This window comes from Hypomesus transpacificus, unplaced genomic scaffold, assembly GCF_021917145.1.
Source record: "Hypomesus transpacificus isolate Combined female unplaced genomic scaffold, fHypTra1 scaffold_176, whole genome shotgun sequence".
NCBI classification, from domain to species: Eukaryota; Metazoa; Chordata; class Actinopteri; order Osmeriformes; family Osmeridae; genus Hypomesus; species Hypomesus transpacificus.
Genome location: NW_025813730.1, coordinates 161,643 through 185,450, shown reverse-complemented (window position 1 = coordinate 185,450; position 23,808 = coordinate 161,643). Strand labels below are relative to the sequence as shown.

The following is a 23,808-nucleotide window of genomic DNA, read 5'->3' as shown; positions in this document are numbered from 1 at the left end:
GCACTCTAATTTATGCAGAATGAATTTACTCTCCCTAAACCGGAAAATGATAGTGAGGGAAGGTGTCATATGCAGTCAAATTAAACTAAGAAGGCAAGCCATCAAGGCACACGTTTCTTGTCAAAAAGCCCCCATTATGGCATGACCTGTGATTTTAACTTTTCTGACTCCACAGGAAATGTTGTCCGATGTTGTGAGGGTCTGGTAATGTCGTCAGTTCTGTAACGCCCTCAAATTTGATCAAAAGTTTGTTTCTGATAGGTGGCATTTAACTCCGAGACCGTCCACAATCTGTGATCTACTAGTAAGTCAAGTGCCGATGATTCGTCAGATAGATTGGTCGAGCCTGCATTTGATCAAGACAGTAAAAGACTGATGTAGATTAAATTTGTTGGACATAACGATCACAGTAACATACATCACCAGCATCACTGTATTGCTTTATAAAGGGGGAACCTTACCTCAGGCCTCCAGGAAAATCGGTTGCCCCTGTGTTCTCAGTGTAAGAGACTGGTGTATAGATGAAACGTATTACACATTATAATCACTGTAAAATAATAAATGAGAGATGATATGACACCAACTTGCCTACTTATTGTAGAGTACAATAGTTTACTTGTGCCTGCAACAAAACGCAAGGCTGTGTGTTAAAGGACACACATACAATAATAAAATGAATAACTAACAATAAACAAAAATATAAACAACCGTCCAAACAAAACAATGCTCACGAAGAACTAGGCTTTTTCAGTCCAAATTGGGATACTGTAGTAGGCCTACTGTAAATTAAAATCGCGCTACTACTGTAGGATACACGGATAAGCACTTTACAGATTCTGAAAACAGGGACTGACGATTGAGCAATACAATGCACTATACTATACTTTAAAGCCTGTATTTGAGTGTAAATTAACAAACCAACATCAATAAATGTACCTTATGCTCATGGAAAGTAGGTACAGTACACTATAAGATAACACATGCGATTTTAAATCACATTCAACTCAACCAAGCAGCAAGAAAAACCGTTATGATTTCGCGCACGCGCAAGGAAGGGGGAACAAGGGAACTGAATTCTCCGGAACCACGTGAGGGCATTAAAAATGAGCTCGTGGCAACAAACATCCATGAATACATAAGTTACGTGTAGCTCGTATTTATTTTGTGCAGTTTTACAACAATAATACAACTTCAAGACTTCGAATAACCTCTAGTTAGCTAAGCCCAAATTGCAATGACCAGTGACGCATCGAAACTGTCCAAAAACCTCTTACGCATGAAGGTAAGCAATGACAAGTTGGCTAATGTGATGAGCTGCTAAGCTAACGTTAGCAAAACAACGGGCATTGTAATGTCAGTCTGAACTAGCTAGCTAGTTGGCTATAACAATATTGTATAGCTAACTCTTAAACAAAATTAATTGCAATCGGTTGAATTTGCGTACTAGCTTTTGATATGTTGAACGTTGTTTTATCAATTGTAACTGCGTTAGTTCATGCAAAGAGGTCTGGATGCCGATACTAAGAAGCAGCTGGAGGAGGAGGAGAGGAGGATCATCAGTGACGAGCACTGGTATCTAGACCTCCCGGAACTCAAAGCTAAAGAGTATGCACCTTTTACATGTCCACCCCCGTGGTAATGTGGGACTTTAAATGTCGGTATTGTACCGAAAACTGTGACCAGGGTTCGCTGTTGTAATGGCTTGCTAGACTGTTCAGCAAATGTTGGAGCCATAACCGTGGGAAGCCTTTAGAACAGCGACCCCTGATCACAGTTTTCGATAGCCAACACAGGCATTGGTTGACTGTCATTCCTTTGCTGAATAGGAACGTCATCATTGAGGAGAACAGTTTTGTTCCTTGTGAAGATTTGAAGTATGGACGAATGTCATTCAAAGGATTCAATCCAGAAGTTGAGGTACTCTTTTACATGATATTCACATTCTTTTAACTTGTCGGTAGGATGCAAAAATAGTGTATTCAATACAGAATGGTTTTTCCCAACAGAAACTAATGGTGTTGATGAACACTCTGAATGAGGAAGAGGGGGAGGAGGAGGAGGAAATAAATCGAATGGAGACTGATGTCACAGATGAAGAAATGGCAAGAAGGTACTGGAAGGACTTTTTAGCGAGAATAATTCAAAGCATAATGTTATCGAATGCACAAATGTGTTTTTCAACAATGTGACTATATTTGGGCCTTGATACTTCACCAGTAAAATGATGTGGATCGTCTGGCACAAGCAGTGCTGCTCTATCGTTCACCTCCCCTTTATAACTCTCCCTAAAGCAGCCTGTACACTAGTCATAGACGCTTAAAAAGTGTTGAGATCAAAACCATAGTACAATGATACTTCAATCTGCTTCATTTTCTCACACCTTACAGATATGAAAGTTTGGTTGCAAGCATGAAGAAAAAGTTTGTTAGAAAGCGGGAGAGGCACACAATGGAGAAGAAGCAGCAGGAGGAGGAGAAGCAGCAGGAGGAGGAGAAGGAGGATGATGCAAACCACAATGTTGAACAGACTCAAACAAAAAGGGCCTTTTTGAAACCTCAGGACTGAAAATACTATGTTTGGTTACAACCTGATTTTCACAGTCAACCACAGCTTTCATAGTTGTGACATATATAATAGAAAAATTTGATATTTTTATGGATGTTATACATCATTTTTTATATAAAATGCCTTCAGGATGCCAGAATATGCAACATGCATTGTATTTATTTGAGCAGTAAAACAACCTTGTAACATGAACACAAGTGTTATTCCCAATAAAGACAATGCCCAGTTTGTAGGTTTGGCTAGTCTATGCTTCCACATGAGAGGAATTCATCAGGCACTTTTGAGGTACATTTGAATAATCTGAGAACTGTTTTGTAATGAGTGGACAACTGACCTAGGATGGAAATTACAGTACCTTCAGAGTACGTCAAGATGGACCACGTTGACAAAGAGGTTGTCTACTGGAGTAACCAAATATCTCACTGGCGGCAGACCTTTAGGCACTGCAAACATGTTTGCAACAATTCGGTTGTAATGTATTCAGATTTACATGTCATGCTGAAGGAAGATATCCGTAGACAAATCTAAAAAGGCACATAAAATGCATACATTTTTTTCTTGAGCTAATTTAGATCGACCAGATAGACCAAGTCTAATGCACAGCTATGTGGAACGTAGAGAGATTATAATCTTGAAAGCATTACCTAGCTGAATACAGAGAAATACCTGCATACTGTCGCCTAACTTGTCTGACAGGAAGTGGATCTCAGCATAGGTCACGAAATCTCAGAATTAATTGAGCACACGTTCTTTTGTAACCCATGTGGAGTGTAACAGCCATCAAACTGAAACAAGCTTGTGATGATGACATCATACAGCTTGGTGGGACAGTGGCGGTGCAGGAAGGGAATGAGCCAGCCACATTGTCCAGGGGAGTAGAGGGGTCTGGGTGCTGGAGACATCAGGGCATGGCACAGGACATCCAGCACAGGACCCAGGTCCTCTTCTGACCGATTGACCATGCTGGCGAAGCAGTTCTGTATAGACGAGATGTAATCTTCTCCATAGTCCTCCCTTGCATCATTTGAGAGATTTGTGAGGATCTCCTCTTGGCATCGATTCCACTCTTCACTGCTCCCGAATATACCTGTTAATCAAATGTGTTGTTCATTGGATGATAGAATACAAACAGTTTTATGTTGTCACGAGATGTATGCTATACACTAGGTCTACACTTCATTTAAGTAACACTGGGACAGCTCAGTGCTAGAGCGTTTAGCTGGAGAGGTTCAAGGTCCAAATTCCCCCATCATTTTCATAAAAGCGTCTTCTAATAACATACATGTTCTGAATCCTGCTGGTTGGACTATGGCTACTTGAATCCCCCATCTGGCCAGTTCCAGTCTCATTACTCCACTGAAGCGGATGAGCGCAGCCTTGGATGCAGCATACGCAGCAAACCACGGGATTGGCACGTCTCCTGAGACAACAGAAACAAAATACACAACAAATTAAATGTGACCTGCAGTCATCAAACACTTATCTAAGGATGGGCATCTCTATTGCAAATAAGGGTGTGTTCAGAGAGATGAAAAACCCAAAATGTTCTAGAATAAGTATCAGTCCAGAGCAAATCCAGTTGGTTCATTATACCAGTCCACACCCATGACAAACACTCAGTATTATGCCATGTGGATGCAAAACCCCACTTCTAAACACAAGTGTGGTGAAGTTACATTCCATTTTAGACGCACACAAGTAACATACAAATAGTGCGTACAGCACAAGTTCAAGCCTTTTTTTGTGAGCCCTTAGGTAGTTTTACCTGCCATGCTGCAGACGTTAACCACACGTCCTCTGGATCTCCTCAGCAGGGGGAGGAACACCTGACAGACATCCACTGCTCCCAGGAAGTTGACTGCCAGGCACTGTCTGTACACTCTGAGAGGCAAGATCTCCCCGTCTGCTACATATCCCAGGATTCCCGCGTTGTTCACCACGCCCCAGAGCCCTGCCAGTCAGAAGGTACGTGAGACCCTCCCAGTGTTTGAGAGGCCAGGAGAAGGGTTACATAATCAGCTTTAATAGTCTCCCCAGAGTAAGCCAACCCTACACAGGAACTGGCATAACATGAAGATAACATTTGGAATTATACGATCATGTCTGAGCTCTGTAATTCTTTAAGGTAACCTGACAGCACTTCACCAGTTTCTCCAACGTGGGAACAGATGTATTGGTGAGCTTGTTGGATCTGCTCGTGGTCCGTCACGTCCAGCTGAAGAACATGCAGCTCCCCCCCAGTCCCCTTACCCCCCCCAGCGCTCTCACCCCCCCCAGTCCCCTTACCCCCCCCAGCCCCCTTACCCCCCCCAGTCCCCTTACCCCCCCCAGCGCTCTCACCCCCCCCAGCGCCCCCACCCCCCCCAGCGCTCTCACCCCCCCCAGCGCCCCCACCCCCCCCAGTCCCCTTACCCCCCCCAGCCCCCTTACCCCCCCCAGTCCCCTTACCCCCCCCAGCGCTCTCACCCCCCCCAGCGCCCCCACCCCCCCCAGCGCTCTCACCCCCCCCAGCGCCCCCACCCCCCCCAGTCCCCTTACCCCCCCCAGCGCTCTCACCCCCCCCAGCGCCCCCACCCCCCCCAGCGCCCCCACCCCCCCCCAGTCCCCTTACCCCCCCCAGCGCTCTCACCCCCCCCAGTGCCCCCACCCCCCCCAGCCCCCTCACCCCCCCCAGTGCCCCCACCCCCCACAGCCCCCTCACCCCCCCCAGCGCCCTCACCCCCCCCAGACCCCCCACCCCCCCCAGCGCCCCCACCCCAGGACCCGCCACCACGCCTCCGCAGCTCCACAGCTCCAGGACTCTTCACATCCAGGACTCCGGCAAAGACAGTCACTCCCTTGTCATACAGCTTCTTAGCTAGAGCGTGACCAAAACCTGTGTCACTCCCTGATATGAAAACAACGGTTAGAACACGTGACTGTTTACTGTGTAACTTGTAGCTTTAACAAGACAAAATGACAGTGCACACGTTGAACAGTATTTGTGTATCTCTGATTGGGTAAATACATTCGTAAGATGCATGCTAAATGGGTGACTTGAAACACATTCCAAGACATTTAGACGTTCGTTAGACTAACAGTCATGCCAGGTGGGGACATTCCAACTATTGTTACTACGTGATGGGTTGACATTAGGCTATACTGGTAGACTGTCTGTTCAGTGTGGTGGCAAGGGAAAACTAACATCTCCATGATGAAATGCTCTCCAGTGACAAAATTCATTATTTCTAAACCTACTAGACAATCACAGTGCGTCTGTGTGTTGCTGTGTGTGTTGGGACCCTGTGGCATCATGTGTTCACCCACCTGTAATCAGCACTGATCTCCCACACATCTCCAGCATCTCCCCCTTCCTGCCGAGGACCACGTAACTCCACCCGAGGACCCAGACCAGCAGCAGGAGACTACAGTAGCCCGGAAGGGTCAAAAAGCACAGTGGCCCTGCAAGGACCCAAACAAATCCAAGGCCCCAGTAATTTCCCCTGGGATGGCCTTTCATCTTACACACCATGGTCCCAATGTTCACAGCCAAGAACGAGGCTTAGAGACCAGACGCACACCAGGAGTCGTCGTCAACTCTGTCCATTCTTCCCTGAGACTCAACTGGTCGGCTGTTTCCTTCAGATCAGCGCGTTATCTGGGTTCATGCTGGGTTCATATCTGGCATGCTGAACTCTCTGAATGTCTGTTGTTGCACGTTAGGTCGGGACCCTGCTATGTGCACACTGCCTGTATCCTCTACACTGAAAAGCAGAGTTCTTCAGGTGACCCTTTCAAGATACGACTGACCCCGCCCACATGGAAGCCACCAATCAACAGACGCGTTGAGTTACTGTGGAAACAGGTGTGTCTGGTCTTGCCTGGAACCTGTTACATTCTGTCCCAGACACTGTACCAAGCGCCCACTACAGTAAAACTATCTGGTCCTATTATGTATCCTTTGGCACCCTTCAGGAAAAAATCCCAATGGTTTTTATCATCGTATCAGCAGGGGCAACTGCAGGTCTGTGTGCATCTTATCCGCCTCCCTGCTGGCAGGCTAACAGTGTGACCTGGAGACCAGCCTGGCCATGGCTTGGGTACAACCACAGGGGGCCATGATGATGCCATCTAACACTGCTTGTATCTGTCATGTCATCTCAGTTTACATTTGTTTTGACAGTTTGCCCATTTGGATAAAATAATTCCAGGGTTCATGACTTGGTTTAAAAAAAAAAAACAAAAAAAACGACTGTTTCTATTTTCACTTGTTACCGTGTCAAATCATATCTTTCAAACCTTTTTCTTGAAGAACACACACCCCATGGTATAAAGTGACAATTATGACATTTATTGGTAAGTCAGTGCCTACTAGGTTTAAAGTGAAGGGTGGGGGGTGCAAAGACACGTATAGTAGTATCTGCACATTGAAGGTTAGTTTAGCTTTTGCCTGAAATGATCAGTTGTATAATCCATTTTCAGGTTACACATCTACATAATACCATCTCACCATGCACAAGAAACACTCAAATAAACAGATTGGTGATCACAAAACATAAAGTGCTGGTTCTGGTAGGGTGATGGGGCTATGTGGGGAGGACATGATGGTTCAGCCAATGGATTCTCATATGGTTCAAAGGTCATGGATGAGGAAGTGGGAGGTTCAGGCAGAGTTCTTCTTGAGGAAGTTGATGAGCCCGTTGGTGGAGGAGTCGTGGGAGTGAACCTCAGACTTGTCCTGCAGCTCAGGTTCGATCTGCTTGGCCAGTTGCTTCCCCAACTCAACACTGCAGGATATTAAATTACAGTCAGGACACACACCCTGTTTGTCATTCTGCCAACTGGGTAAATAAGAATCACTTACCCCCATTGGTCATAGCTGTTAATGTCCCACACTACTCCCTGAACAAAGATCTTGTGTTCGTACATGGCTGAAAAACACAGAGGAAGGCTAAGATCTGTCCCAAGGTCCCCTGCAGGTACGAGCTTTCAAAACTATAAGTCTGGATCATCTGTGCATGTTCAGAAGATGCTGATCAAGTACTGCTTGTTCTGTCTGCTCCCACAGACTCACAGTAGAAAGCAGTAGTAAGAGTATACACAAAACATATACAGTATGATTAACGTGATTATATTCAGCCTGTAGCAAGTCAAGGCATCAGTCCGCAAGTACGCTTGTAACATATAATATACTCAACACTGTCTAAAATAACTTGAGCCCCCCTCTCCTCCACCTGAGCCCCCTCCCTTGCTGAGCAGGCTAGGGCCTGGAGGCCCCATGGCCAGTGCTGTGTACTTACCAACCAGGGCTCCCAGCATGAAGGGAGACAGCTTCTTGAAGACGATAGAGTTACTGGGCTTGTTCCCTTGGAATACCTTTCGTTGTTGTAAAAGACAAAAAAAGCGAATGAGTGCATTTAGATTTTAAGGACAATTATGCATTCATAGTACACATTGAACTGTAAAAGTAAAAACGCACTTTATGAGGCAGCAGCTTCTCCAGGGCAGGTCCTGCCAGGCCAGTGGCCTCCAGTTCCTTCTTGGCCTCACCAGATGTCTTCCCCTTCATCAGGGCCTCTGTCTGGGCCAGGAAGTTAGCCATTAGGATCTAGAGTGGTGGAACAAGAATGCACACATCACAAGGTGAATCATATTACAGCTAATCCTTTAAGATTGGTCTGACAGATGTAATAAAGCTAAAGTTAAGCTGCATTTTACCTGTGGGAACAACTCAAACTAGATATCAAGTTTGTGTTGATTTAGCAGGAACTGTTAAACGGTTGTTTTGATGAAGTAAGGACGGACGTTATTGCCCTACCTTGTGATGCAGGTTGTTTCGGATGGGGTGCTGTGATTGGGCAGGAATGAGGAAGTCAGCAGGAATCATACGGGTGCCTGTCGGGAATCAAAATACTGTCCTTTGAATCATAACACAAATTGCTTCCCTATCATCTTATAGTCCTAGAAGATTTAATATCCAGGTAGAAATACTGCAAAAAACAACATGGGTGGTTTGGTAGTAATCTCTGCAGAGGATTGGCAATTTGATCTGCAATGTGAAGTTGTGACAAGTGTATTTCTACACATTATGATATTGACAACACACATACTGTACTAACCACTTCCCTTTCCACTTGTGCTATGAGGATATAATACCTTGGTGGATCAGCTGGTAAAAGGCATGCTGCCCATTGGTTCCTGGCTCTCCCCACACGATTGGTCCAGTATGGTAGTTAACACGAGCACCATCCTTAGTGATGTACTTCCCGTTCGACTCCATGTCACCCTGTGGCCAACACGTGACAGTCATGGCATGATTCAAGTGTACGCACTACTGATTAAAGCATTACAAATGAATAATTAATAACGAAGAAACAAGATTGACTTCAAACTGTTTTTAAAACCTCCAGCCTAAACAGATGCATGGCCCTCTCCCCCTACAATCCCAGCAGATGGTATCTTCTGGCACCTGCCTGTGTGTGATTGGTTAACTGACCTGTTGGAAGTAGGCAGCAAAGCGGTGCATGTACTGGTCGTAGGGCAGCATGGCGTGGGTCTCGGCCTGGAAGAAGTTGACGTACCAGACGCCCAGCATGGCCAGAAGCACCGGGACGTTCTGCTCCAAGGGGGCACTGTGGAAGTGATTGTCCTGGTGAACAAACACAGATGAGAGGGGGAATGAGTTTAGCTCAGTGCTAGCTCATGAGGTCCCAGGTTCAAATCCCTCCAGTATATAGCCTATACCTTACGTTACAGGTGAGTAAGTCTATGGGGGAAAAACGTTTACCCCCCAAAAAGGTTTTTTTTAAGTAAAAAAAAAAAGTTGTTTTGAAAAGTTAAAAAAATATTTTCCAAAAAAGGTTTAAAAAAAAAAAAAAAAAACATGAAACTTGTTTTGTGAAAATGTTTTGAAAGGTTCATCTTTGGGGCAGCAAATGGCACTATCAAGCTTCCATAAGTTTGACTAGTAGAACCTGCCATCTAGATCAATATTGAAGTGCTCTGTGTCTGCTTTGTGGGTGTAACAGGAAGTGATGTCGTGCCCCCTGTCCCATGACTGTTGGAGGTTTAATAGATAAAAGGTGCTCACCATCCAGTGAGCTCCAGAGAGAAGCTGCTCAAAGTTCTCAAAGCCTGCAGGATGAGGAAGCAGAGACAGGAGTAACTGAGGGCATATAAACAACAGAATCACAAGTCATGTCTACATGCACCACCAGAAGAGTATATGTCGTTTTTCCCATTCCCTAAAACAGACAGCGTGCCTTTCTATCAGGTGTGATACATTCACCTTACATTTTACAGCACTTGTAGTTTTCACTACAAGCTTGACCCTGTGTCAATTACCAAAGTGCACCGCAAGCAAAGGTCACAACCAAACATTCCTGCAGGGCGCAGACATACCTATGTGCAGTGCAATGGACAGACCAATGGCTGACCACAGTGAATAGCGTCCTCCAACCCACTGAGAATAAGCAAACATAACATCACAAAGTCAATAACAACACACAGGCCAGGTCACATCCTTGCATCATCATCAGGTTCAACAAAAAAAACGAAGGGGCCCATTTCTGTAAAAAGGATATAGTGCAAGTCTCAAACCAGGAAGTCTCATTTACAACACTGGTGGTTGGGTGTCAAAACCCTTCAATGTGTGGCATGATTAATTCAGAGGGTTCGAATGGAGACGTTTGGAAACAAGCAGCATTGTTCCACTAAACAGCTGCACTCCAACTTGCTTTTCAAATGCCCAAGAGGGAACAAGGCAAGCCACTTCATAAATATATTCCAAATGTATTTCTATTGCAGATATTTTAATATATGAGCAAGGTATCGTGCAGCGTGCAGCAGAATGGTTTTCATACAAGTCAGAACACATCATTTAAAAACTCCAGCACGAGACTACACAACATTTTAGAGTTTAAAGAAGTTCCTTTCATTCCTAGTCGGTCAAAATCTCCCTCAGAAAGCCCAGTGAATACTCACATCCCAGAATTCAAACATGTTGTTTGTATCAATGCCAAAGTCCTTCACTTTGGGCTGGAAAGAAAGCAAGGACAAGTTTATATTAGTAATACTCGTTCTGATTACTCGGCTTTAATATTAGGCAGATCACCAATTTAAAATGGCTACTTACTGCATTTGTGGAAAGCGCCACAAAGTGCTTGGCCACGGCAGATTGCTGTGAATAAATCATAACACATAAAAATGGATGATAACATTCTGTGACATTCAGACAGACTGCAGAAACACAAACTCAGCCAATGATCTGAACCTATTGAGTCATGGGATTGGCTGTGAGCAAAACGTGGTCCAACCTATTGGATGTCAGGAGACCAGTCTACTCACGTCATTGGCTGTCTTGAGGAGCCACTCCCTGGCAGACTCAGCGTTGGTGATGGTTTCCTGGGTGGTAAATGTCTGAGAGAGAAAATGGCAAACGTATGAGGCCAGACCAGCAGGGCCACGGCACCTGACCCCAAAACACTCAAACTAACTCTACATTCACTGCTAGGTTGCACCAGCACTGGTTGGAAATTCATAGACAAGCTTCAATTGCAACATTTTATATTTAGAGTTTAAAATTAAATCAAAATTGGCCAGAGATTAAGCCCAGTTTAGATCAGCGTATCCATGGCAACAAGTATGTGTGTGGCGTCTATGTAAAGCCTCTGTATCTCACGCACCTTTGAGGCGATGATGAAGAGAGTGGTCTCTGCGTTGAGCTTGGCCAGGGTCTTGGCCATGTGCGTGCCATCGATGTTGGAGACAAACCAAACATTGGGCCCGCCTTCGGAGTATGGCTTCAGGGCCTCAGTCACCATCAGGGGACCCTGGGGTGGAGCACACGGTCACATAGCTTTGATGCATCTGTCAACCATGCTGCTAGCATTAGCGTGCTGTTGTTATATACACACACACATACACACACAACAGCATAGTGTTAGCATTAGCCTGCTGTTGTTATATGCAACAGCATAGTGTTAGCATTAGCCTGCTGTTGTTATATACACACACACATACACACACAACAGCATAGTGTTAGCATTAGCCTGCTGTTATATACAACAGCATAGTGTTAGCATTAGCCTGCTGTTATATACAACAGCATAGTGTTAGCATTAGGAAGTAAGTAAGACTTTATTTATATAGCACATTTCATACAGGAATTGCAGCTCAAAGTGCTTTACATAAAATCAACAAAAACAATAATACAAGCGATAAAAGTCATAGATCTAAAACGTATAACAAACCAGACTAGCCGCACTCTATCTGCAGTCTCTCGAATCCGTCTTGGATCCGAGCTGCCACTTGCAGTTTCCACACATATAACAACCCAGACAAGCCTCACTCTATCTGCGGTCTCTCGAATCCGTCTTAGATCCATTAGCAAGCTCAAAAGGAACAGTACAGCTATGGGTTACACATGACTCACCCACTCATATGCACATGAGTCATCCAGCACACAGAGAATAGTAGCCTATACAATTCCTTTGAACACTCTGCCAGTGCCACATTAGAAACAGCAGAAGACAGCAGAAACTCACCAGGTCAGAGCCACCGATCCCAATGTTGACCACATCAGTGATGGCCTTCCCGCTGAAACCCTTCCACTCTCCACTGCGGACTTTCTGCGATACGAAAAACATGTTTTAGTTTGGACCTGTAGTTTTTTCTTCCCCTTTTCAGCCTCAAAAGAAAGTTGAAAGTGAGTTATTTAGATGGTGCAGTTGCCCCTAATATACTTCTTGTCCTTGATAATGTTTGCTTAAGCACTCCGTTTGTGCCACTTTGGATTAAGAGTATTCTAAACAACAAAATACTGGGTCAGCCCTCTCCTGAGCTCACGCTTCCAGATCATCTTCATCTTGTGAAATATGTATGAGGGGACAGGATGTTTATGTGCCTGTATAGACACCACTGTGGGATCTGTGCTGCAGTCCAACTCACATGACAGAAGGCCTTCATCTTGTCCAGAACCCTGTTGACCTCTGGCATGACGTCGCTCCCGTCTACGATTATGGGAGCGTTGGAGCGATTACGCAGCGCAATATGGAGCACAGCCCGGCCCTGCACACATACATTTACATGTAGTCATTTAGCAGACGCTCTTATCCAGAGCGACTTACAGTAAGTACAGGGACATTCCCCCCGAGGCAAGTAGGGTGAAGTGCTTTGCCCAAAGACACAACATCATTTGGCACGGCCGGGAATCGAACTGGTAACCTTCTGATTACTAGCCCGATTCCCTAACCACTCAGCCATTTGACTCCCTGACACAATCAGCTAATGGGATGAGTATTGTGGATGTCTGTTTGCATACAACATTTATGCCGTAAAATGAACAAATTACCTCCTACTATAATGTGTGAATGAGTAGTTGTAGCCTAGTCTACTCTAGAAATGTGCCATGTCATTGAGGAAGTAGGTGTTTGTTACAAAGCGGCAGGCATTGCGTAATGAATAGTGTAAAGAGATGAAGGAGAAGCACGCGGAAAGACTTGCAATACTACCGACCTCAATAAACCGCTCTGGATAAGAGCGTCTGCTAAATGACTAAATGTAAACCAGTAGACAGAAGTGTTTAGTCATTGTGAGCTGGGGAAGTTAAACTCACAAACTAATGACTATTTATTACCAGTAGCAACCTGGCAGTGTTTTCCATTAAAGCTTTCAAAACATTAGCTTGTCTGACAAATTGTGATGTTCTACAACATGTTACACTAACACTTCTATCAATATAATTTTTTATTCGTGATCAGCTACCTCAGTGAAGTTGATCTTTTCTCCTGAGAACATTTTTTCTCTTGCGTCCTCTACTCCCCTCGACTTGGCCTGGAAACAGAAATCAATAATAAGTTGACAAAAAAATAATATATACATAGTTATTGCTGGCTGATCTTTTACAGTTTCATCAAGACCATGTCAACAGATTATGACAACACAGAACTGTAGCTTCTTCCTCCTCAAGAAGGAAGCACAATGCTCTGTTGTGTGTTTAAATTACCACACTCCCAGACCGGCTGGAAAAAAGATGTAGTTGCAGCACTGAACCTTGCAGATGCAGGGATGTCAAGGTTTGTTTGGTAGAACAGTTGTGTCTTTAAACAGCGACCATAAACAGGTTAAGTGAAATTGATTGACTTTATGTTTATATTTTGAAGTGAACCATCATATTAAACATACTAACAAGAGTCATTCAATGTATGGTACCAAGTAGTTCAATTATAAAACTAGCACTAGTTTACTCAGCAGTTAAATATATATGTTTACAATATGTTTAGTAAACAGATGCCACCCATCAACATCTGGTAGACAATAGGCCTGATAATCAGTTATCCAGGTAGGACTTAACAAGGTACTTAAATAGACCTATGAGGAGATGAGCTTAAGGTTGATTAAGACTGACAGCTGAAGTCTTAGACAACCCATGCTGAGTAGTCACACCTGCAAATGGCGGTTCAGATGCGTTAAATGTTTGTATTTTTCTTAACTTTAGCCCATTCAGGGCAGGTTTGGAATGATAGAAGTTAGTGAGTGTTGTGTGGATAACAAAAGATCCTGGTCTAGAGTACACAGGGACTGGTGTGGAATAAAAAATATGCTTTATACCATTGCCAGAAGCATCTGCATGACTTCCTCATTGATGAGATTCTTGGAGTAATCCAGCAGAATTTCTCCATCGTCTGTCTCAAGGGTTGTGCTAAAAGAGAAAGAAGATTATCAACCATGAATCACAACTCAGAATTTGTCATAATAATGTACTTCTAAAAACTGTAGTGCAATCAATAGTGTATGTATGTATGTATATACACGGTGTAATCAGTAATTTTTCAACCGTTTCTTGTTGATTTCACAGATTGCATATTACATGCAACACCTGCACGCAGACATAGTGCATAGTTAGCCTACCTACTGCATCCTAACTACAGGATGGAGAAAGTACACCATGTTTCACGAACTGCAGCCTTCAGTGCTTATGGGCGTAGTTGTGGCCACCTCGATTACATTTGCTTTATCATACCTGTTTTAAATCAGTAGTGTTAGCACAGCTACAGAAAGTAATAGAAGTCTTTGTTACATGGATACATTTCATGCAACAATGGGGTCGTGCCTCTTGTGCTAGCTTTGTTCCTGACTGCAAGGTGCTGCGCTGTCACGCCCGTACGATGTGCAGAGCAGCACGTATGTCGGAAGGATGAGTCAAATGCGAAAGACACGACTTTATCCACACTGTTCGTAGTGTTTCAAACTGAGGCTGCCAGTGTCAGCACAAGCTTTCGCATGCATGGTGCGTTCCTACACAACAGGCTTCGTCGGTAAAATCCTTTAACAAATGATTGGCAAAACAGCGAGAACGTGAAGGCAGATCCCTAATTTCAGTTAACATGCAAACTGGCTAGTTATGGACCTACGACTGGGCCCAAAGCTTGTGGGCTAGCAGCTATGGCTAATGCCTTTGACTACAATCCTGGGTTTACTGAAAGACAGCGAGTATTTTAATGTATGAGCAACCGAATTGCGATCTAATTCTGAAATGGAAAGTGAGTGTTGGAAATGTTTACATTGCAGACCGATATGAGAATGATAACCAGTCAATATCTAACAATGACCTTGCACAGTCATACTGCCGGTATAGAGCAACCTCTAGCATTATCTAGTCAATGGAAAATTACACATCATGCTCGTATAAACAAAACATTAAAAACAAAGTACCCATATTTTTTATTATAACGCAAACCAACCAATTTCAACAGTGTGCAAGAGCAGCAGTCTACATATCTGTACTTTGAACCCTAAAAAAAGGTAAGTATTTCTGGTATCACAGATTACCATTGTTAAAAGGCAACAAGTGTATGTCTACTTTGCATTTAGTTTTGCTCACCTGAATTTGCTGAATCTAGCTTCGTCAGCATCAAACATGCTCCTCATATTCAGATTTCCTGCCTTTGATTTGTACCACTGCTCAAGTTTCTGGTAGTTTGGATCATTTGCTAGTCCCATGGTGATGGTTGAATTGATAAATGGTCCCCTTGAAGTGTCCAGGCGTGTGAAAGACCTGTTCTGTTGTAGCGGAATGAAAAGGACAGTTCGGTGCGAGTAGGAAGTGAGTAGATGGTTCCCCTCAAACAGTAGATTCATCTAGGCCACTCCCACTCTGACATCAACTGGTCTCCTCCCTCTTTGATGACAACATGGAGTAAATTGAAATGTCTCAACACAAATACACAACAAGATGACGTAACCACTGATTACTTTCAAGTGACTTAACCAATAACCAGTAAAGTGATGTTATCCGATTTCAATGCAATGTCCTGATCCTAATTGAAAATTGACCCGGTTTGCACAACTACAGAATTAGTAAAAATGAGGTAATACATAAAATATCTTCTCAAGAGAACTGGACTAGCGGCACAGAAGATAGAGGAAACAAAGATTAAAACACAGAAAGTAATGAACAACGTTTTATTTTTATGCTGCGAATAAAAACCCCAGTCTGCCGAGGCGCACGTATGAGTGACGTCATGCTGGGTGGGTTTAGAGACACAACACGTAGCTACGACTCCAGACTGTTAGGAACATTAACCATCAGAAAACAACGAAAAAAACATGACCTTGTTCTGTCTGTAGGGAGAGTGTGTGTGTGCTCGATGCTTCAACTACCGCAAGACGATACAGTCCGTTATTGCCTGTCATGATTTTGGTGGATTCTGACTGGCAGGACCATCATGCAGTGTTCGGTGCATTTCTGACACGCCACAGTCGAAATTTTGTAGCGTAGGGGTAAAGGGCAAGTATTCCACTAGGCACATGATACCCACCCACTTATGTCCTTGTAACACCCCTTACGCATTTTTGACAAATAAATTGAGAAAGCGTAGTTGCGACATGACAAAAACTATTGAGCAAGACAAAAAATGCGACAGGGTACTAATCCTGCTAAACTGAGTCTGTCTAAACTTTATCAGAACACTACCAAGATAGGTTATCTACTTCATGTAAAATTAGTTTCAGACTGGGAAAACTGTCACACATTTATTTTTGTGCCATAATGCAAAAGAATAGCTAGATCATTCAAAAATGAATTTAACACGTAATTTTAACTTGGTGCCTGTTTTAGTAGTCCGTTTAATTTTAAAACAAACTTTTTTTTTAATTTTTATAAGGACCACCTAGTTCAAACAATGTCCAAATTTTATTTACACTGCAGTGAGCACTACATTGCCCAAGTTTCATATTTCCAATATATGTAAATGTACTGACCAACGTTTGGTACTACTAGCATCTCAATGGTGACCCTAGTTATTCTGTAGCATTAAGGCACTACAAGAGTAATTACGCCTATTTCCTGAGAAACACTGAAGTACTTTGCTGTCTTTTACAGTCATCCCTTCATTTGCACACAAAGTAAGGCTGTAATTTTTTCAAAGCCAAACGCATACATCTGTAGAATCCATGTTAAGGAAACAATATTCCAGGAATCAAAGAGGCCAAACTGAAAACGTGTCCACACAGTCAGCAGGGGGCACCGTACCGTGACAAGATAAACAGTCATCAACAACTGTACTGGAATACAATCTCAGGATTTACAGATTTACAGAGGACACCACTTTACAAAACAACTTTCAACATTGTAAAAGTGCAACTGTGTACATTTCCTGCAAGATCCAAATCAATATTTTAAGTACTTCATGCAGATTGGCATCTGACAATATTCAGTGAAAATTCATAATGTTCCTGTCAAACTTTTGCCAATTCTGCCTGATCATTCATATCTTAAAAACATAAACCTCAGTGTATTGCTAAGTAAGGGCTAAATTGCTGAACTCAAAAAGCTATTTAATTCAAAACATTTTGGATGACTAATTACGTTGACATCACTTAGCAAGCTATGAACCCTTCTGCAGTGCCATGGACCAGTTAATGGCATCAAATGGTGTTTGGTTATTTTGGAATTTGCTAAATCATACATTGATCATGAAGTAAATGGCTTGGTTAGTTTATGCTGTACTATAAAAGGGATTCAGCATGTGGGAACACATAGGTATTTCATGTCAGAATGGGTGCTGAACTAGACTGAAATATGATGGCATTTTGTGTCCACAGCATAAAAGCAAGTACCCCCCCCCAAAAAAACATTGTGCTAACGTCTTAAATAGCTTTCTCTCCAGGCCGCTAACATAGTACAGCCCTTCTCGACTGGCCCATTAGCCAAGAAGTATGTAGATGAAGTGTTTAGTCAGTCCACATAGGTCGACTGTAGCAAACAGCAGCATCTTAAAACTATTCACATTACCAGTAGCCCTTAAGTACAGGGCATAAGCCTATACAATATATGAAGGACATCACAAATCCTATGACCCTTTACCCATCTGAAACCCAATACCTAGTTATGCAGCTGGAACAGAACTACGACAGAACTAGAAGCCCACGTGTCAACATCTAACGTCCCCCCCTCTACACTTCAATGAAGAACGTCATGGCGACCAGATGGATCCCTATTGGTTAGAAACCACAGGAGCGTGAGGACAACCAGACAAGGGATGAACAAGATACAAAAAAAAAAAAAAAGTTAAGTACCGCTATTTGAGAAGTGGGGTATCTAGCTAGGTACAAGTATGTTTAGATGTGTAGTAGAAAAATACACAGCAGAAAGCTGTGATTGAGACCACAGACTATTTTGGTGCCAACGTACAGAGTATATTCCAAAAATAAAGCTATGTTATTCATCATCACAGTGGGATAGCAGGCCCTTGTCACCCAACAGAATATTATCAAATACAAGTTTAGGAACGGGTGGGTGGGTGGGGGGGAAACTGAAAAGAAAAATACTGTCATCCCTATGAAATATGATCTTTATACACAATGTCAGCCACCTTGAAATAGTTTGTAGAGAGATCTTGACATTTTGTGACGGATTGCATCGTTTCCATTATTGAAGGATATGGATAAGAAGTTGCATTCAAGCAGTCTACCCCAGTGCTGGTGACCAATATTCAGCTAGTACACAATCTTCATTCTTTTAGTCAAAAAGGGAGCAACCAAAACAAATTTTATAGCGCAAGTTGTTGCACCTGTCCTTGGATCCTTCTTCCAGCTGCCCTACGCAGCCACCTTGTTGTCCTTCTGGAGAAAAGGGAAGATGAGACACCACAGACCGGAGATCATTCTTCTTTTCCCTAGGATCTCTGCACACTTAAAACATGTTTTACTACTAAGCTCCTTGACCGTGATACACAAAACAAGGGAAATCCTTTTAGTACTACATCCAGTGTTAAATGACAAGAAAAACAGAATTTTTATCGGATACTTACCAAGAAAAGAAATGTATCACCATTAATATTTCTGTATTTTTTTGTGCCGAAATTGACAAACCATGCCTTCTCTTCCTTGAAGGCAAAACCAAAGAGAGTATTCCTGTGGTTGCTGTTTGGATAGACTGAACCTGGAAAATAAAATAATTTACCCTGTACTCTGAGAAGTCAGCGAACTCCCGTCCTCCCTGGCTGCCCCGGTATCCTCCCCTGTAGCCACCTCCTCCATGCGGCGGCCCAAACGACCCCCTGCTAGCTGAGCGGCCTCTGCCCCCGCGGTAGCCCATCCCGCCGCGGCCCCGGTAGCCGCCACGGCCCCGGTTCTGGCGCAGGGGGATGCCGAATGTTTCTGCGTTCATACGTCTCTCCTCGGCCCAGGTCTGCCTCCGTTCCCTGGGACACAGAGCTTAGCGTTAGCTTAGCGTTAGCTTAGCGTTAGCTTTGCGTGGGGCTAAAACTCTAAGCCTGTGGCTACAAATACTGGGAAAGACCCTCTGTACAAGTATGAACAGATTTCAGGATGGAAAGCGTTACTGAGATACCCAGCAGTCGAATTGTTTACTGTTGTATTGTAAGAGATCAAATATGAGAAGCCGGCAAAACAAACCTTGGGAAGCCAGTGTTTCCAGCCCTTTCAGCTGCTTTCCTACAAAACACAACAGGAAACCATGAGTGAGGGTCTCTTCACAAGCCAACACATGTATTCCTCAACCAAATGCAAATCTGTGGAAAGGTGGATGGACATAGGAGGTACCTGGTATCGTCACAGGAGATGTTGTCAAAGAAGGACTTGGACTTGTCGTAGTAAGCGTTGCCTCCCAGACTGTCTCCTGTTCCTCCTCCTCCTTCCTCCTCTGCGTTCCCCTCGCTGTTCTGGGTCTCCACCCCCGAGTCACCCTTGTCCTCGCCGTTCAACGCATTCTCCGGCTTCTCCGTTTTCTCATCTAGGAGAAGAAAAAAAAGAGAAATCTTTTGAATATGGATGCATCAGCAGTCAATGCTAAAGTAAAACTCCTCCAAAAAGACATGTGAAACAGCAGTAAATGAGAGAAGTCTCCGATCTGACCTCCGGTGTGCCTGTGCAGACAGAGGCGCTGGTTCGTTGGTTACCTTTCAGCTTCAGCTTGCTCTGGAACTCTTTGTCTATGTCCTCCTTGTTGAACTGGGCGTTGGCACTCTCAAAGTCAAAGTCCTTCTCGAACTTCATAGGCCCATCTCGGCGCACGTTGAAGCGGCCCCTTCCGCGGTGCCCGCCTCCACGGCCTCGCCGGTTGGCGGGGGCAGCGCCAGCTAAGAGAAGAAGATGGGTTACTGACCTGCAGACAGATGGTTCAACACTAAAAGTTGTAATCATCAACACCACAATAAACAACCGATGGGCAAAAGTAAACAAACAAACAAACAGACAAAGTCATTATGAGGCAGATGTCTAATGGCAATGGAACACAGCACATAAATACCTACATATAAACACTTAACTATGCTGTTTAACACCAAACAGTTAGTTTTGTCCAGTAATAGTAACTTACATGTAACAGAATTACATGAACTCTAATATCATTGTATACGCATCAACATGTAGTGTCCACACACGCACCACACAAAAATAGATTTATGAAATAAACTGGTAGAATACAGCAGGTCAATATGCGCTAATTAAATGAAAACACTCGTAAAAGGGACAAGCTGTGAGGCTTAAAAGATGAGTCGTGAGCTTGAGAGAACACAGCATGCAGTCTACATGGGCATGGGGTGGATGGGGGTTGTGGGCTCTTAACCTGCGGGCCTTTTAGTGGCATCTCTGCCTTCACCCCAGGATTGCTCAGACCCTGGTCTGGGTGCTTTCTGGCCATCAGTGCCTGGAATGGTACAATCCTTTAGTACTCAGGAACACCTCTTTTTTTTTAGGGGGGGGGGGGGGGTCCCCAATAACCCAGCACATTAAGATGACACATATCTATTGCTCGTAGGAACAATTGCAAACACTAAAGAAGGAAACTGTTAAAATACTTTTGTGATTCTCTCTGAGTACTATGGTTAAAAACACACACTGGCGTAAGTGTCAGAGGTCTCACCTGAGGAGCTGAAGATGGAGTGGATAAGCCCTGCAGTGGAAGCCCTGTCTGCAGAGATGTTGTGAGAGGCAGGGGCGTTGCGGGGCGCGGGCCAGCCCTGGGTGCTGCTGCGACCTCCCCTGGCGGGCTCAGCCCTCCTCAGGTCCGGCCCGTCCAGGTGCTGGACCCTGTGGCCGGTGGCAGCTGGGGGGGGGGCGGTACGGCTGGGGGCTGGGCTCCGACGGGTCAAGCCAGGCGCTGGAGCGGCTACGGACGGTGTTGCTTGGACAGCCTGGTCCAGGGTGGGACTCTTCCTCAGGGGATCCAGGGAAGGGCTGGAGCGACCTGGGGGAGACGCACTGCTCAGATCAGCATCAGGAAATGCACAGTTTGGAGTCAAACTCAAATCACACAGATTCACTCAACTGGATCATCCATTACAACTGATTTCAATGATGTGTCGATATCAAATTTGAAACTCTACGATGCTTCAGCCGTAAAGCTCAAGCAACCCCTGAGAATACTAATGTGATTTTCAAGCAGGTTGTTTATTGGAGCATGCGGTTATTGAAGGACTTCTTTAAACTGTGGTCCTTTGGAAAATGAATAAAATGGTGCAGAAATAGAAATGTAGAGATCCATCATGTGGTGGCCATGCAGTGTGGAGAAACCCTGTAGATGGCATTAACAGTGTTGAGATCTGTTGGTCTCTGCCCTGGTCCATACCCAACCACTTCTCTCACCCTTCACAGTACCCCGAGCCCTCTCTTCCCTAACGTGTGACCCTGTAAACACCCCCGCCATGCCACACCAACCAAACCTCCTCCCTGAGCGCGTGCACCTCCCAGTCGCTTCTCACCATAAAGACCCGCGCTGCGGCTCTTACCGACACCGACGGCTCCAAACTGCGGGGAGACGAGGGGGGGGGTGGTGAACTGGCCGTACTGGGGCACCGGGGCCCGGTTGAACAGACCATAAGACCCCCCTGGCTGGAAGGGTGGAGCGGGGGCAGCAGCAGGTGGTGGAGCTGAACCCAAGGAAGACTGGGGTGGAGAACCAGAGGGTCAGGGGTTAAAAGTAAGGATTGGTGCAACACTTCATTGAACCGTTTCCTGGAAGTATAACCTAAATCATAGCTTGATCTCCATCTTAACGTCTACAAAATGCACCCAAATCCTTCCATTCTGATAACCATATATATGATAGAAATAGAAATGTGTCCTGGGAGGTCAGAGCTGATCATGTGGGTGACAGATGTGAGGATGTAGAGGAGGAGGCACCTGGACTATAGCAGGATCCTGGGGGTGAGAGCTTGTGGGTTTGGGGGGTTCACACACAGTGAGGTCCTTGATGTCGCTGCCTCGGAAGATGATGTACTCGAAGATCTCATCCCTAGGCGGGATGGGCCTGTCCGTAGGCCGGTCCTCTGTCCCAAACGAGCGAACTGCGGAGGTAGACATTAGCTCAGCTGTAGCCCATGAGTTCAGAAGGTTCACAGCAAATGTGTGAGGTCATTTCTGGATGTAGCGTTGGTTTGTTGTTTAGCATCGGCATATGTTTGACATAAAGGTCCAGTTTTGGACATGACTTAGTCCTGGACTAAACCTTTTTAATGGGGAAATTGAATTTCTACATTTCTGAAGGACTAGGCTTAATCCATGTCTGGGAAACTGGGCTGTAGAGTTGGTGCATTTTGTTTAAGTATTAATACACAGCTGCAGCTACCTTGTGTTTACAGACAGACTTTATGCCAATACGTGGCTTCCTGAACAAAGATGCTAGGTAGCTTTCCCAAGTCAATTCATCTGGTGCGAGACAATTAGTGCCCTGACTAACTAAACAAGCGAGTTCTTGTTTGGCTTGGCTTGAAATACGTGGTTTTTTTCCCATGTAATTTTAACTGGATATCTAAAGTTGGCAAACCGGCTTAATTTACTGTCAACGGACTATGTTTTGCTAGCTAGCTAGGCATGCTTAAACTCTAGCTGCCGTGGTAACAGATGACTTGGACAACCTGGAAGGTAAGCATTTGATCTCGCCCATTCAAATTGAGTTCACCAACTTTATTACTAAAATGTACAGGCCAATATATATCTACTTGTGACTGAGTACATTTGTAAAACACATTATTTTATTTCCCCGAATGGTTCCTATCTATGAATTGAGTGCGCTCTCTGACCACTATGAATCAATCTCTATCAATCTTAACTAGCTCTACTACTAGCTAAGTTTACTGTACCCAACAAGTCAGTGCCTTGCAATTGGCAAACAAATAAGTAATATGGTCAAACTCTACAATACTGAATTTATGGCAGATCCCTACAGACAGCTTGCAAGTAATTCTGACAACAGCTAGAGCTAAATGTAATTGCTAATTGACGTATTGCTATCCTAATGGCTAACTTGCTATCCAGCGCCAGTACTTTACCTTTCGCAAGTGCGACAGTAGAATTTTCGGTATCAATAGTGTAAAGGATCCCCTCGTAGCGAATCTCGGCCTTCGAGATTAGGCTGATTTTGCTACCGATATAGGGAGTTCCTCCACTCATTTTGTCTTTTTAGACTATGATCTTTTAAGAGCAAAAAAACCGGCGTTCTCCCTACGAGCCGTAAATTAATTTGCAAAGAACCCCCAATTGCTTTCACTGTTTTTGAACCTCTCTGACTTGCTATTCTTGTTGCGACCACAATATGGCTACCTCATTTTCCATCGTCGTTCTTAACGCGGGATTAACGAGACATCATAATATCGCGCGATTTCACCGAGCCTAGGGATAAAGAAAGCAATGGTATAGATCAAATATCTCCACACTGTTCACACGTTTTAACCCGAAGATAACAATTATACGAGTTTATTAACATGTATGTTCAATTTTATATCTTAACAAGATTGTAAC

The 23,808-nt window shown here is 44.2% G+C and overlaps 4 protein-coding genes across 6 annotated transcripts; 1 reads left to right on the top strand and 3 right to left on the bottom strand.

The window, feature by feature from the left end:
• Positions 1-1,071: 1,071 nt before the first annotated feature.
• On the top strand, positions 1,072-2,793 carry mphosph6 (M-phase phosphoprotein 6). Its single transcript, XM_047051808.1, has 5 exons — positions 1,072-1,282; positions 1,493-1,605; positions 1,827-1,917; positions 2,007-2,110; positions 2,388-2,793. The coding sequence occupies exons 1-5, from the start codon at positions 1,235-1,237 to the stop codon at positions 2,563-2,565; spliced, it is 534 nt and encodes a 177-aa protein (XP_046907764.1). The 5' UTR covers positions 1,072-1,234; the 3' UTR covers positions 2,566-2,793.
• A 257-nt stretch (positions 2,794-3,050) lies between these two features.
• Positions 3,051-6,339, bottom strand: hsd17b2 (hydroxysteroid (17-beta) dehydrogenase 2). Its single transcript, XM_047051783.1, has 6 exons — positions 5,872-6,339; positions 5,313-5,452; positions 4,711-4,846; positions 4,331-4,516; positions 3,848-3,985; positions 3,051-3,652 (listed from the first exon to the last, which is right to left on the bottom strand). Exons 1-6 carry the CDS (start codon positions 6,074-6,076, stop codon positions 3,282-3,284), a joined length of 1,176 nt encoding a protein of 391 aa, XP_046907739.1. The 5' UTR covers positions 6,077-6,339; the 3' UTR covers positions 3,051-3,281.
• Positions 6,340-6,874: 535 nt separating this feature from the next.
• On the bottom strand, positions 6,875-15,683 carry gpia (glucose-6-phosphate isomerase a). Its single transcript, XM_047051804.1, has 18 exons — positions 15,428-15,683; positions 14,155-14,245; positions 13,309-13,377; positions 12,493-12,612; positions 12,090-12,173; positions 11,229-11,375; positions 10,891-10,962; positions 10,679-10,723; positions 10,528-10,581; positions 9,946-10,006; positions 9,635-9,678; positions 9,041-9,193; positions 8,701-8,830; positions 8,363-8,439; positions 8,024-8,152; positions 7,845-7,920; positions 7,409-7,475; positions 6,875-7,331 (listed from the first exon to the last, which is right to left on the bottom strand). Exons 1-18 carry the CDS (start codon positions 15,544-15,546, stop codon positions 7,208-7,210), a joined length of 1,662 nt encoding a protein of 553 aa, XP_046907760.1. The 5' UTR covers positions 15,547-15,683; the 3' UTR covers positions 6,875-7,207.
• A 311-nt stretch (positions 15,684-15,994) lies between these two features.
• Positions 15,995-23,641, bottom strand: lsm14aa (LSM14A mRNA processing body assembly factor a). 3 transcript variants are annotated; one of them, XM_047051805.1, is made up of 9 exons: positions 23,340-23,641; positions 22,192-22,355; positions 21,771-21,954; positions 20,933-21,256; positions 19,968-20,147; positions 19,612-19,801; positions 19,465-19,503; positions 19,010-19,250; positions 15,995-18,669 (listed from the first exon to the last, which is right to left on the bottom strand). In XM_047051805.1, exons 1-9 carry the CDS (start codon positions 23,458-23,460, stop codon positions 18,646-18,648), a joined length of 1,467 nt encoding a protein of 488 aa, XP_046907761.1. In that variant the 5' UTR covers positions 23,461-23,641; the 3' UTR covers positions 15,995-18,645. The 3 variants fall into 3 exon arrangements, with proteins under 3 accessions (XP_046907761.1, XP_046907762.1, XP_046907763.1); XM_047051806.1 differs by having other exon boundaries at positions 15,995-18,666; XM_047051807.1 differs by having other exon boundaries at positions 21,798-21,954; positions 23,340-23,640.
• Positions 23,642-23,808: the final 167 nt, after the last annotated feature.

Coding starts and splice junctions, on each gene's coding strand:
- hsd17b2 (XM_047051783.1), bottom strand. CDS start 6,076: ATGGTGTGTAAGATGAAAGGCCATCCCAGGGGAAATTACTGGGGCCTT. Junction 4,847..5,312: donor GCGGGTCCTGGGGTGGGGGC/GCTGGGGGGGGT, acceptor GGGGGGGGTAAG/GGGACTGGGGGGGGTGAGAG. Junction 4,517..4,710: donor TTCCCACGTTGGAGAAACTG/GTGAAGTGCTGT, acceptor TCTGACTGGCAG/GGCTCTGGGGCGTGGTGAAC.
- gpia (XM_047051804.1), bottom strand. CDS start 15,546: ATGGGACTAGCAAATGATCCAAACTACCAGAAACTTGAGCAGTGGTAC. Junction 8,831..9,040: donor TTGCTGCCTACTTCCAACAG/GTCAGTTAACCA, acceptor TGTTGGCCACAG/GGTGACATGGAGTCGAACGG. Junction 7,476..7,844: donor CATGCTGGGAGCCCTGGTTG/GTAAGTACACAG, acceptor TGTGTTTTTCAG/CCATGTACGAACACAAGATC.
- mphosph6 (XM_047051808.1), top strand. CDS start 1,235: ATGACCAGTGACGCATCGAAACTGTCCAAAAACCTCTTACGCATGAAG. Junction 1,283..1,492: donor AAAACCTCTTACGCATGAAG/GTAAGCAATGAC, acceptor TAACTGCGTTAG/TTCATGCAAAGAGGTCTGGA. Junction 1,606..1,826: donor CCGGAACTCAAAGCTAAAGA/GTATGCACCTTT, acceptor TTTGCTGAATAG/GAACGTCATCATTGAGGAGA.
- lsm14aa (XM_047051805.1), bottom strand. CDS start 23,460: ATGAGTGGAGGAACTCCCTATATCGGTAGCAAAATCAGCCTAATCTCG. Junction 20,148..20,932: donor CTCCATCTTCAGCTCCTCAG/GTGAGACCTCTG, acceptor TTCTTCTCTTAG/CTGGCGCTGCCCCCGCCAAC. Junction 19,802..19,967: donor GAGCAAGCTGAAGCTGAAAG/GTAACCAACGAA, acceptor TTCTTCTCCTAG/ATGAGAAAACGGAGAAGCCG.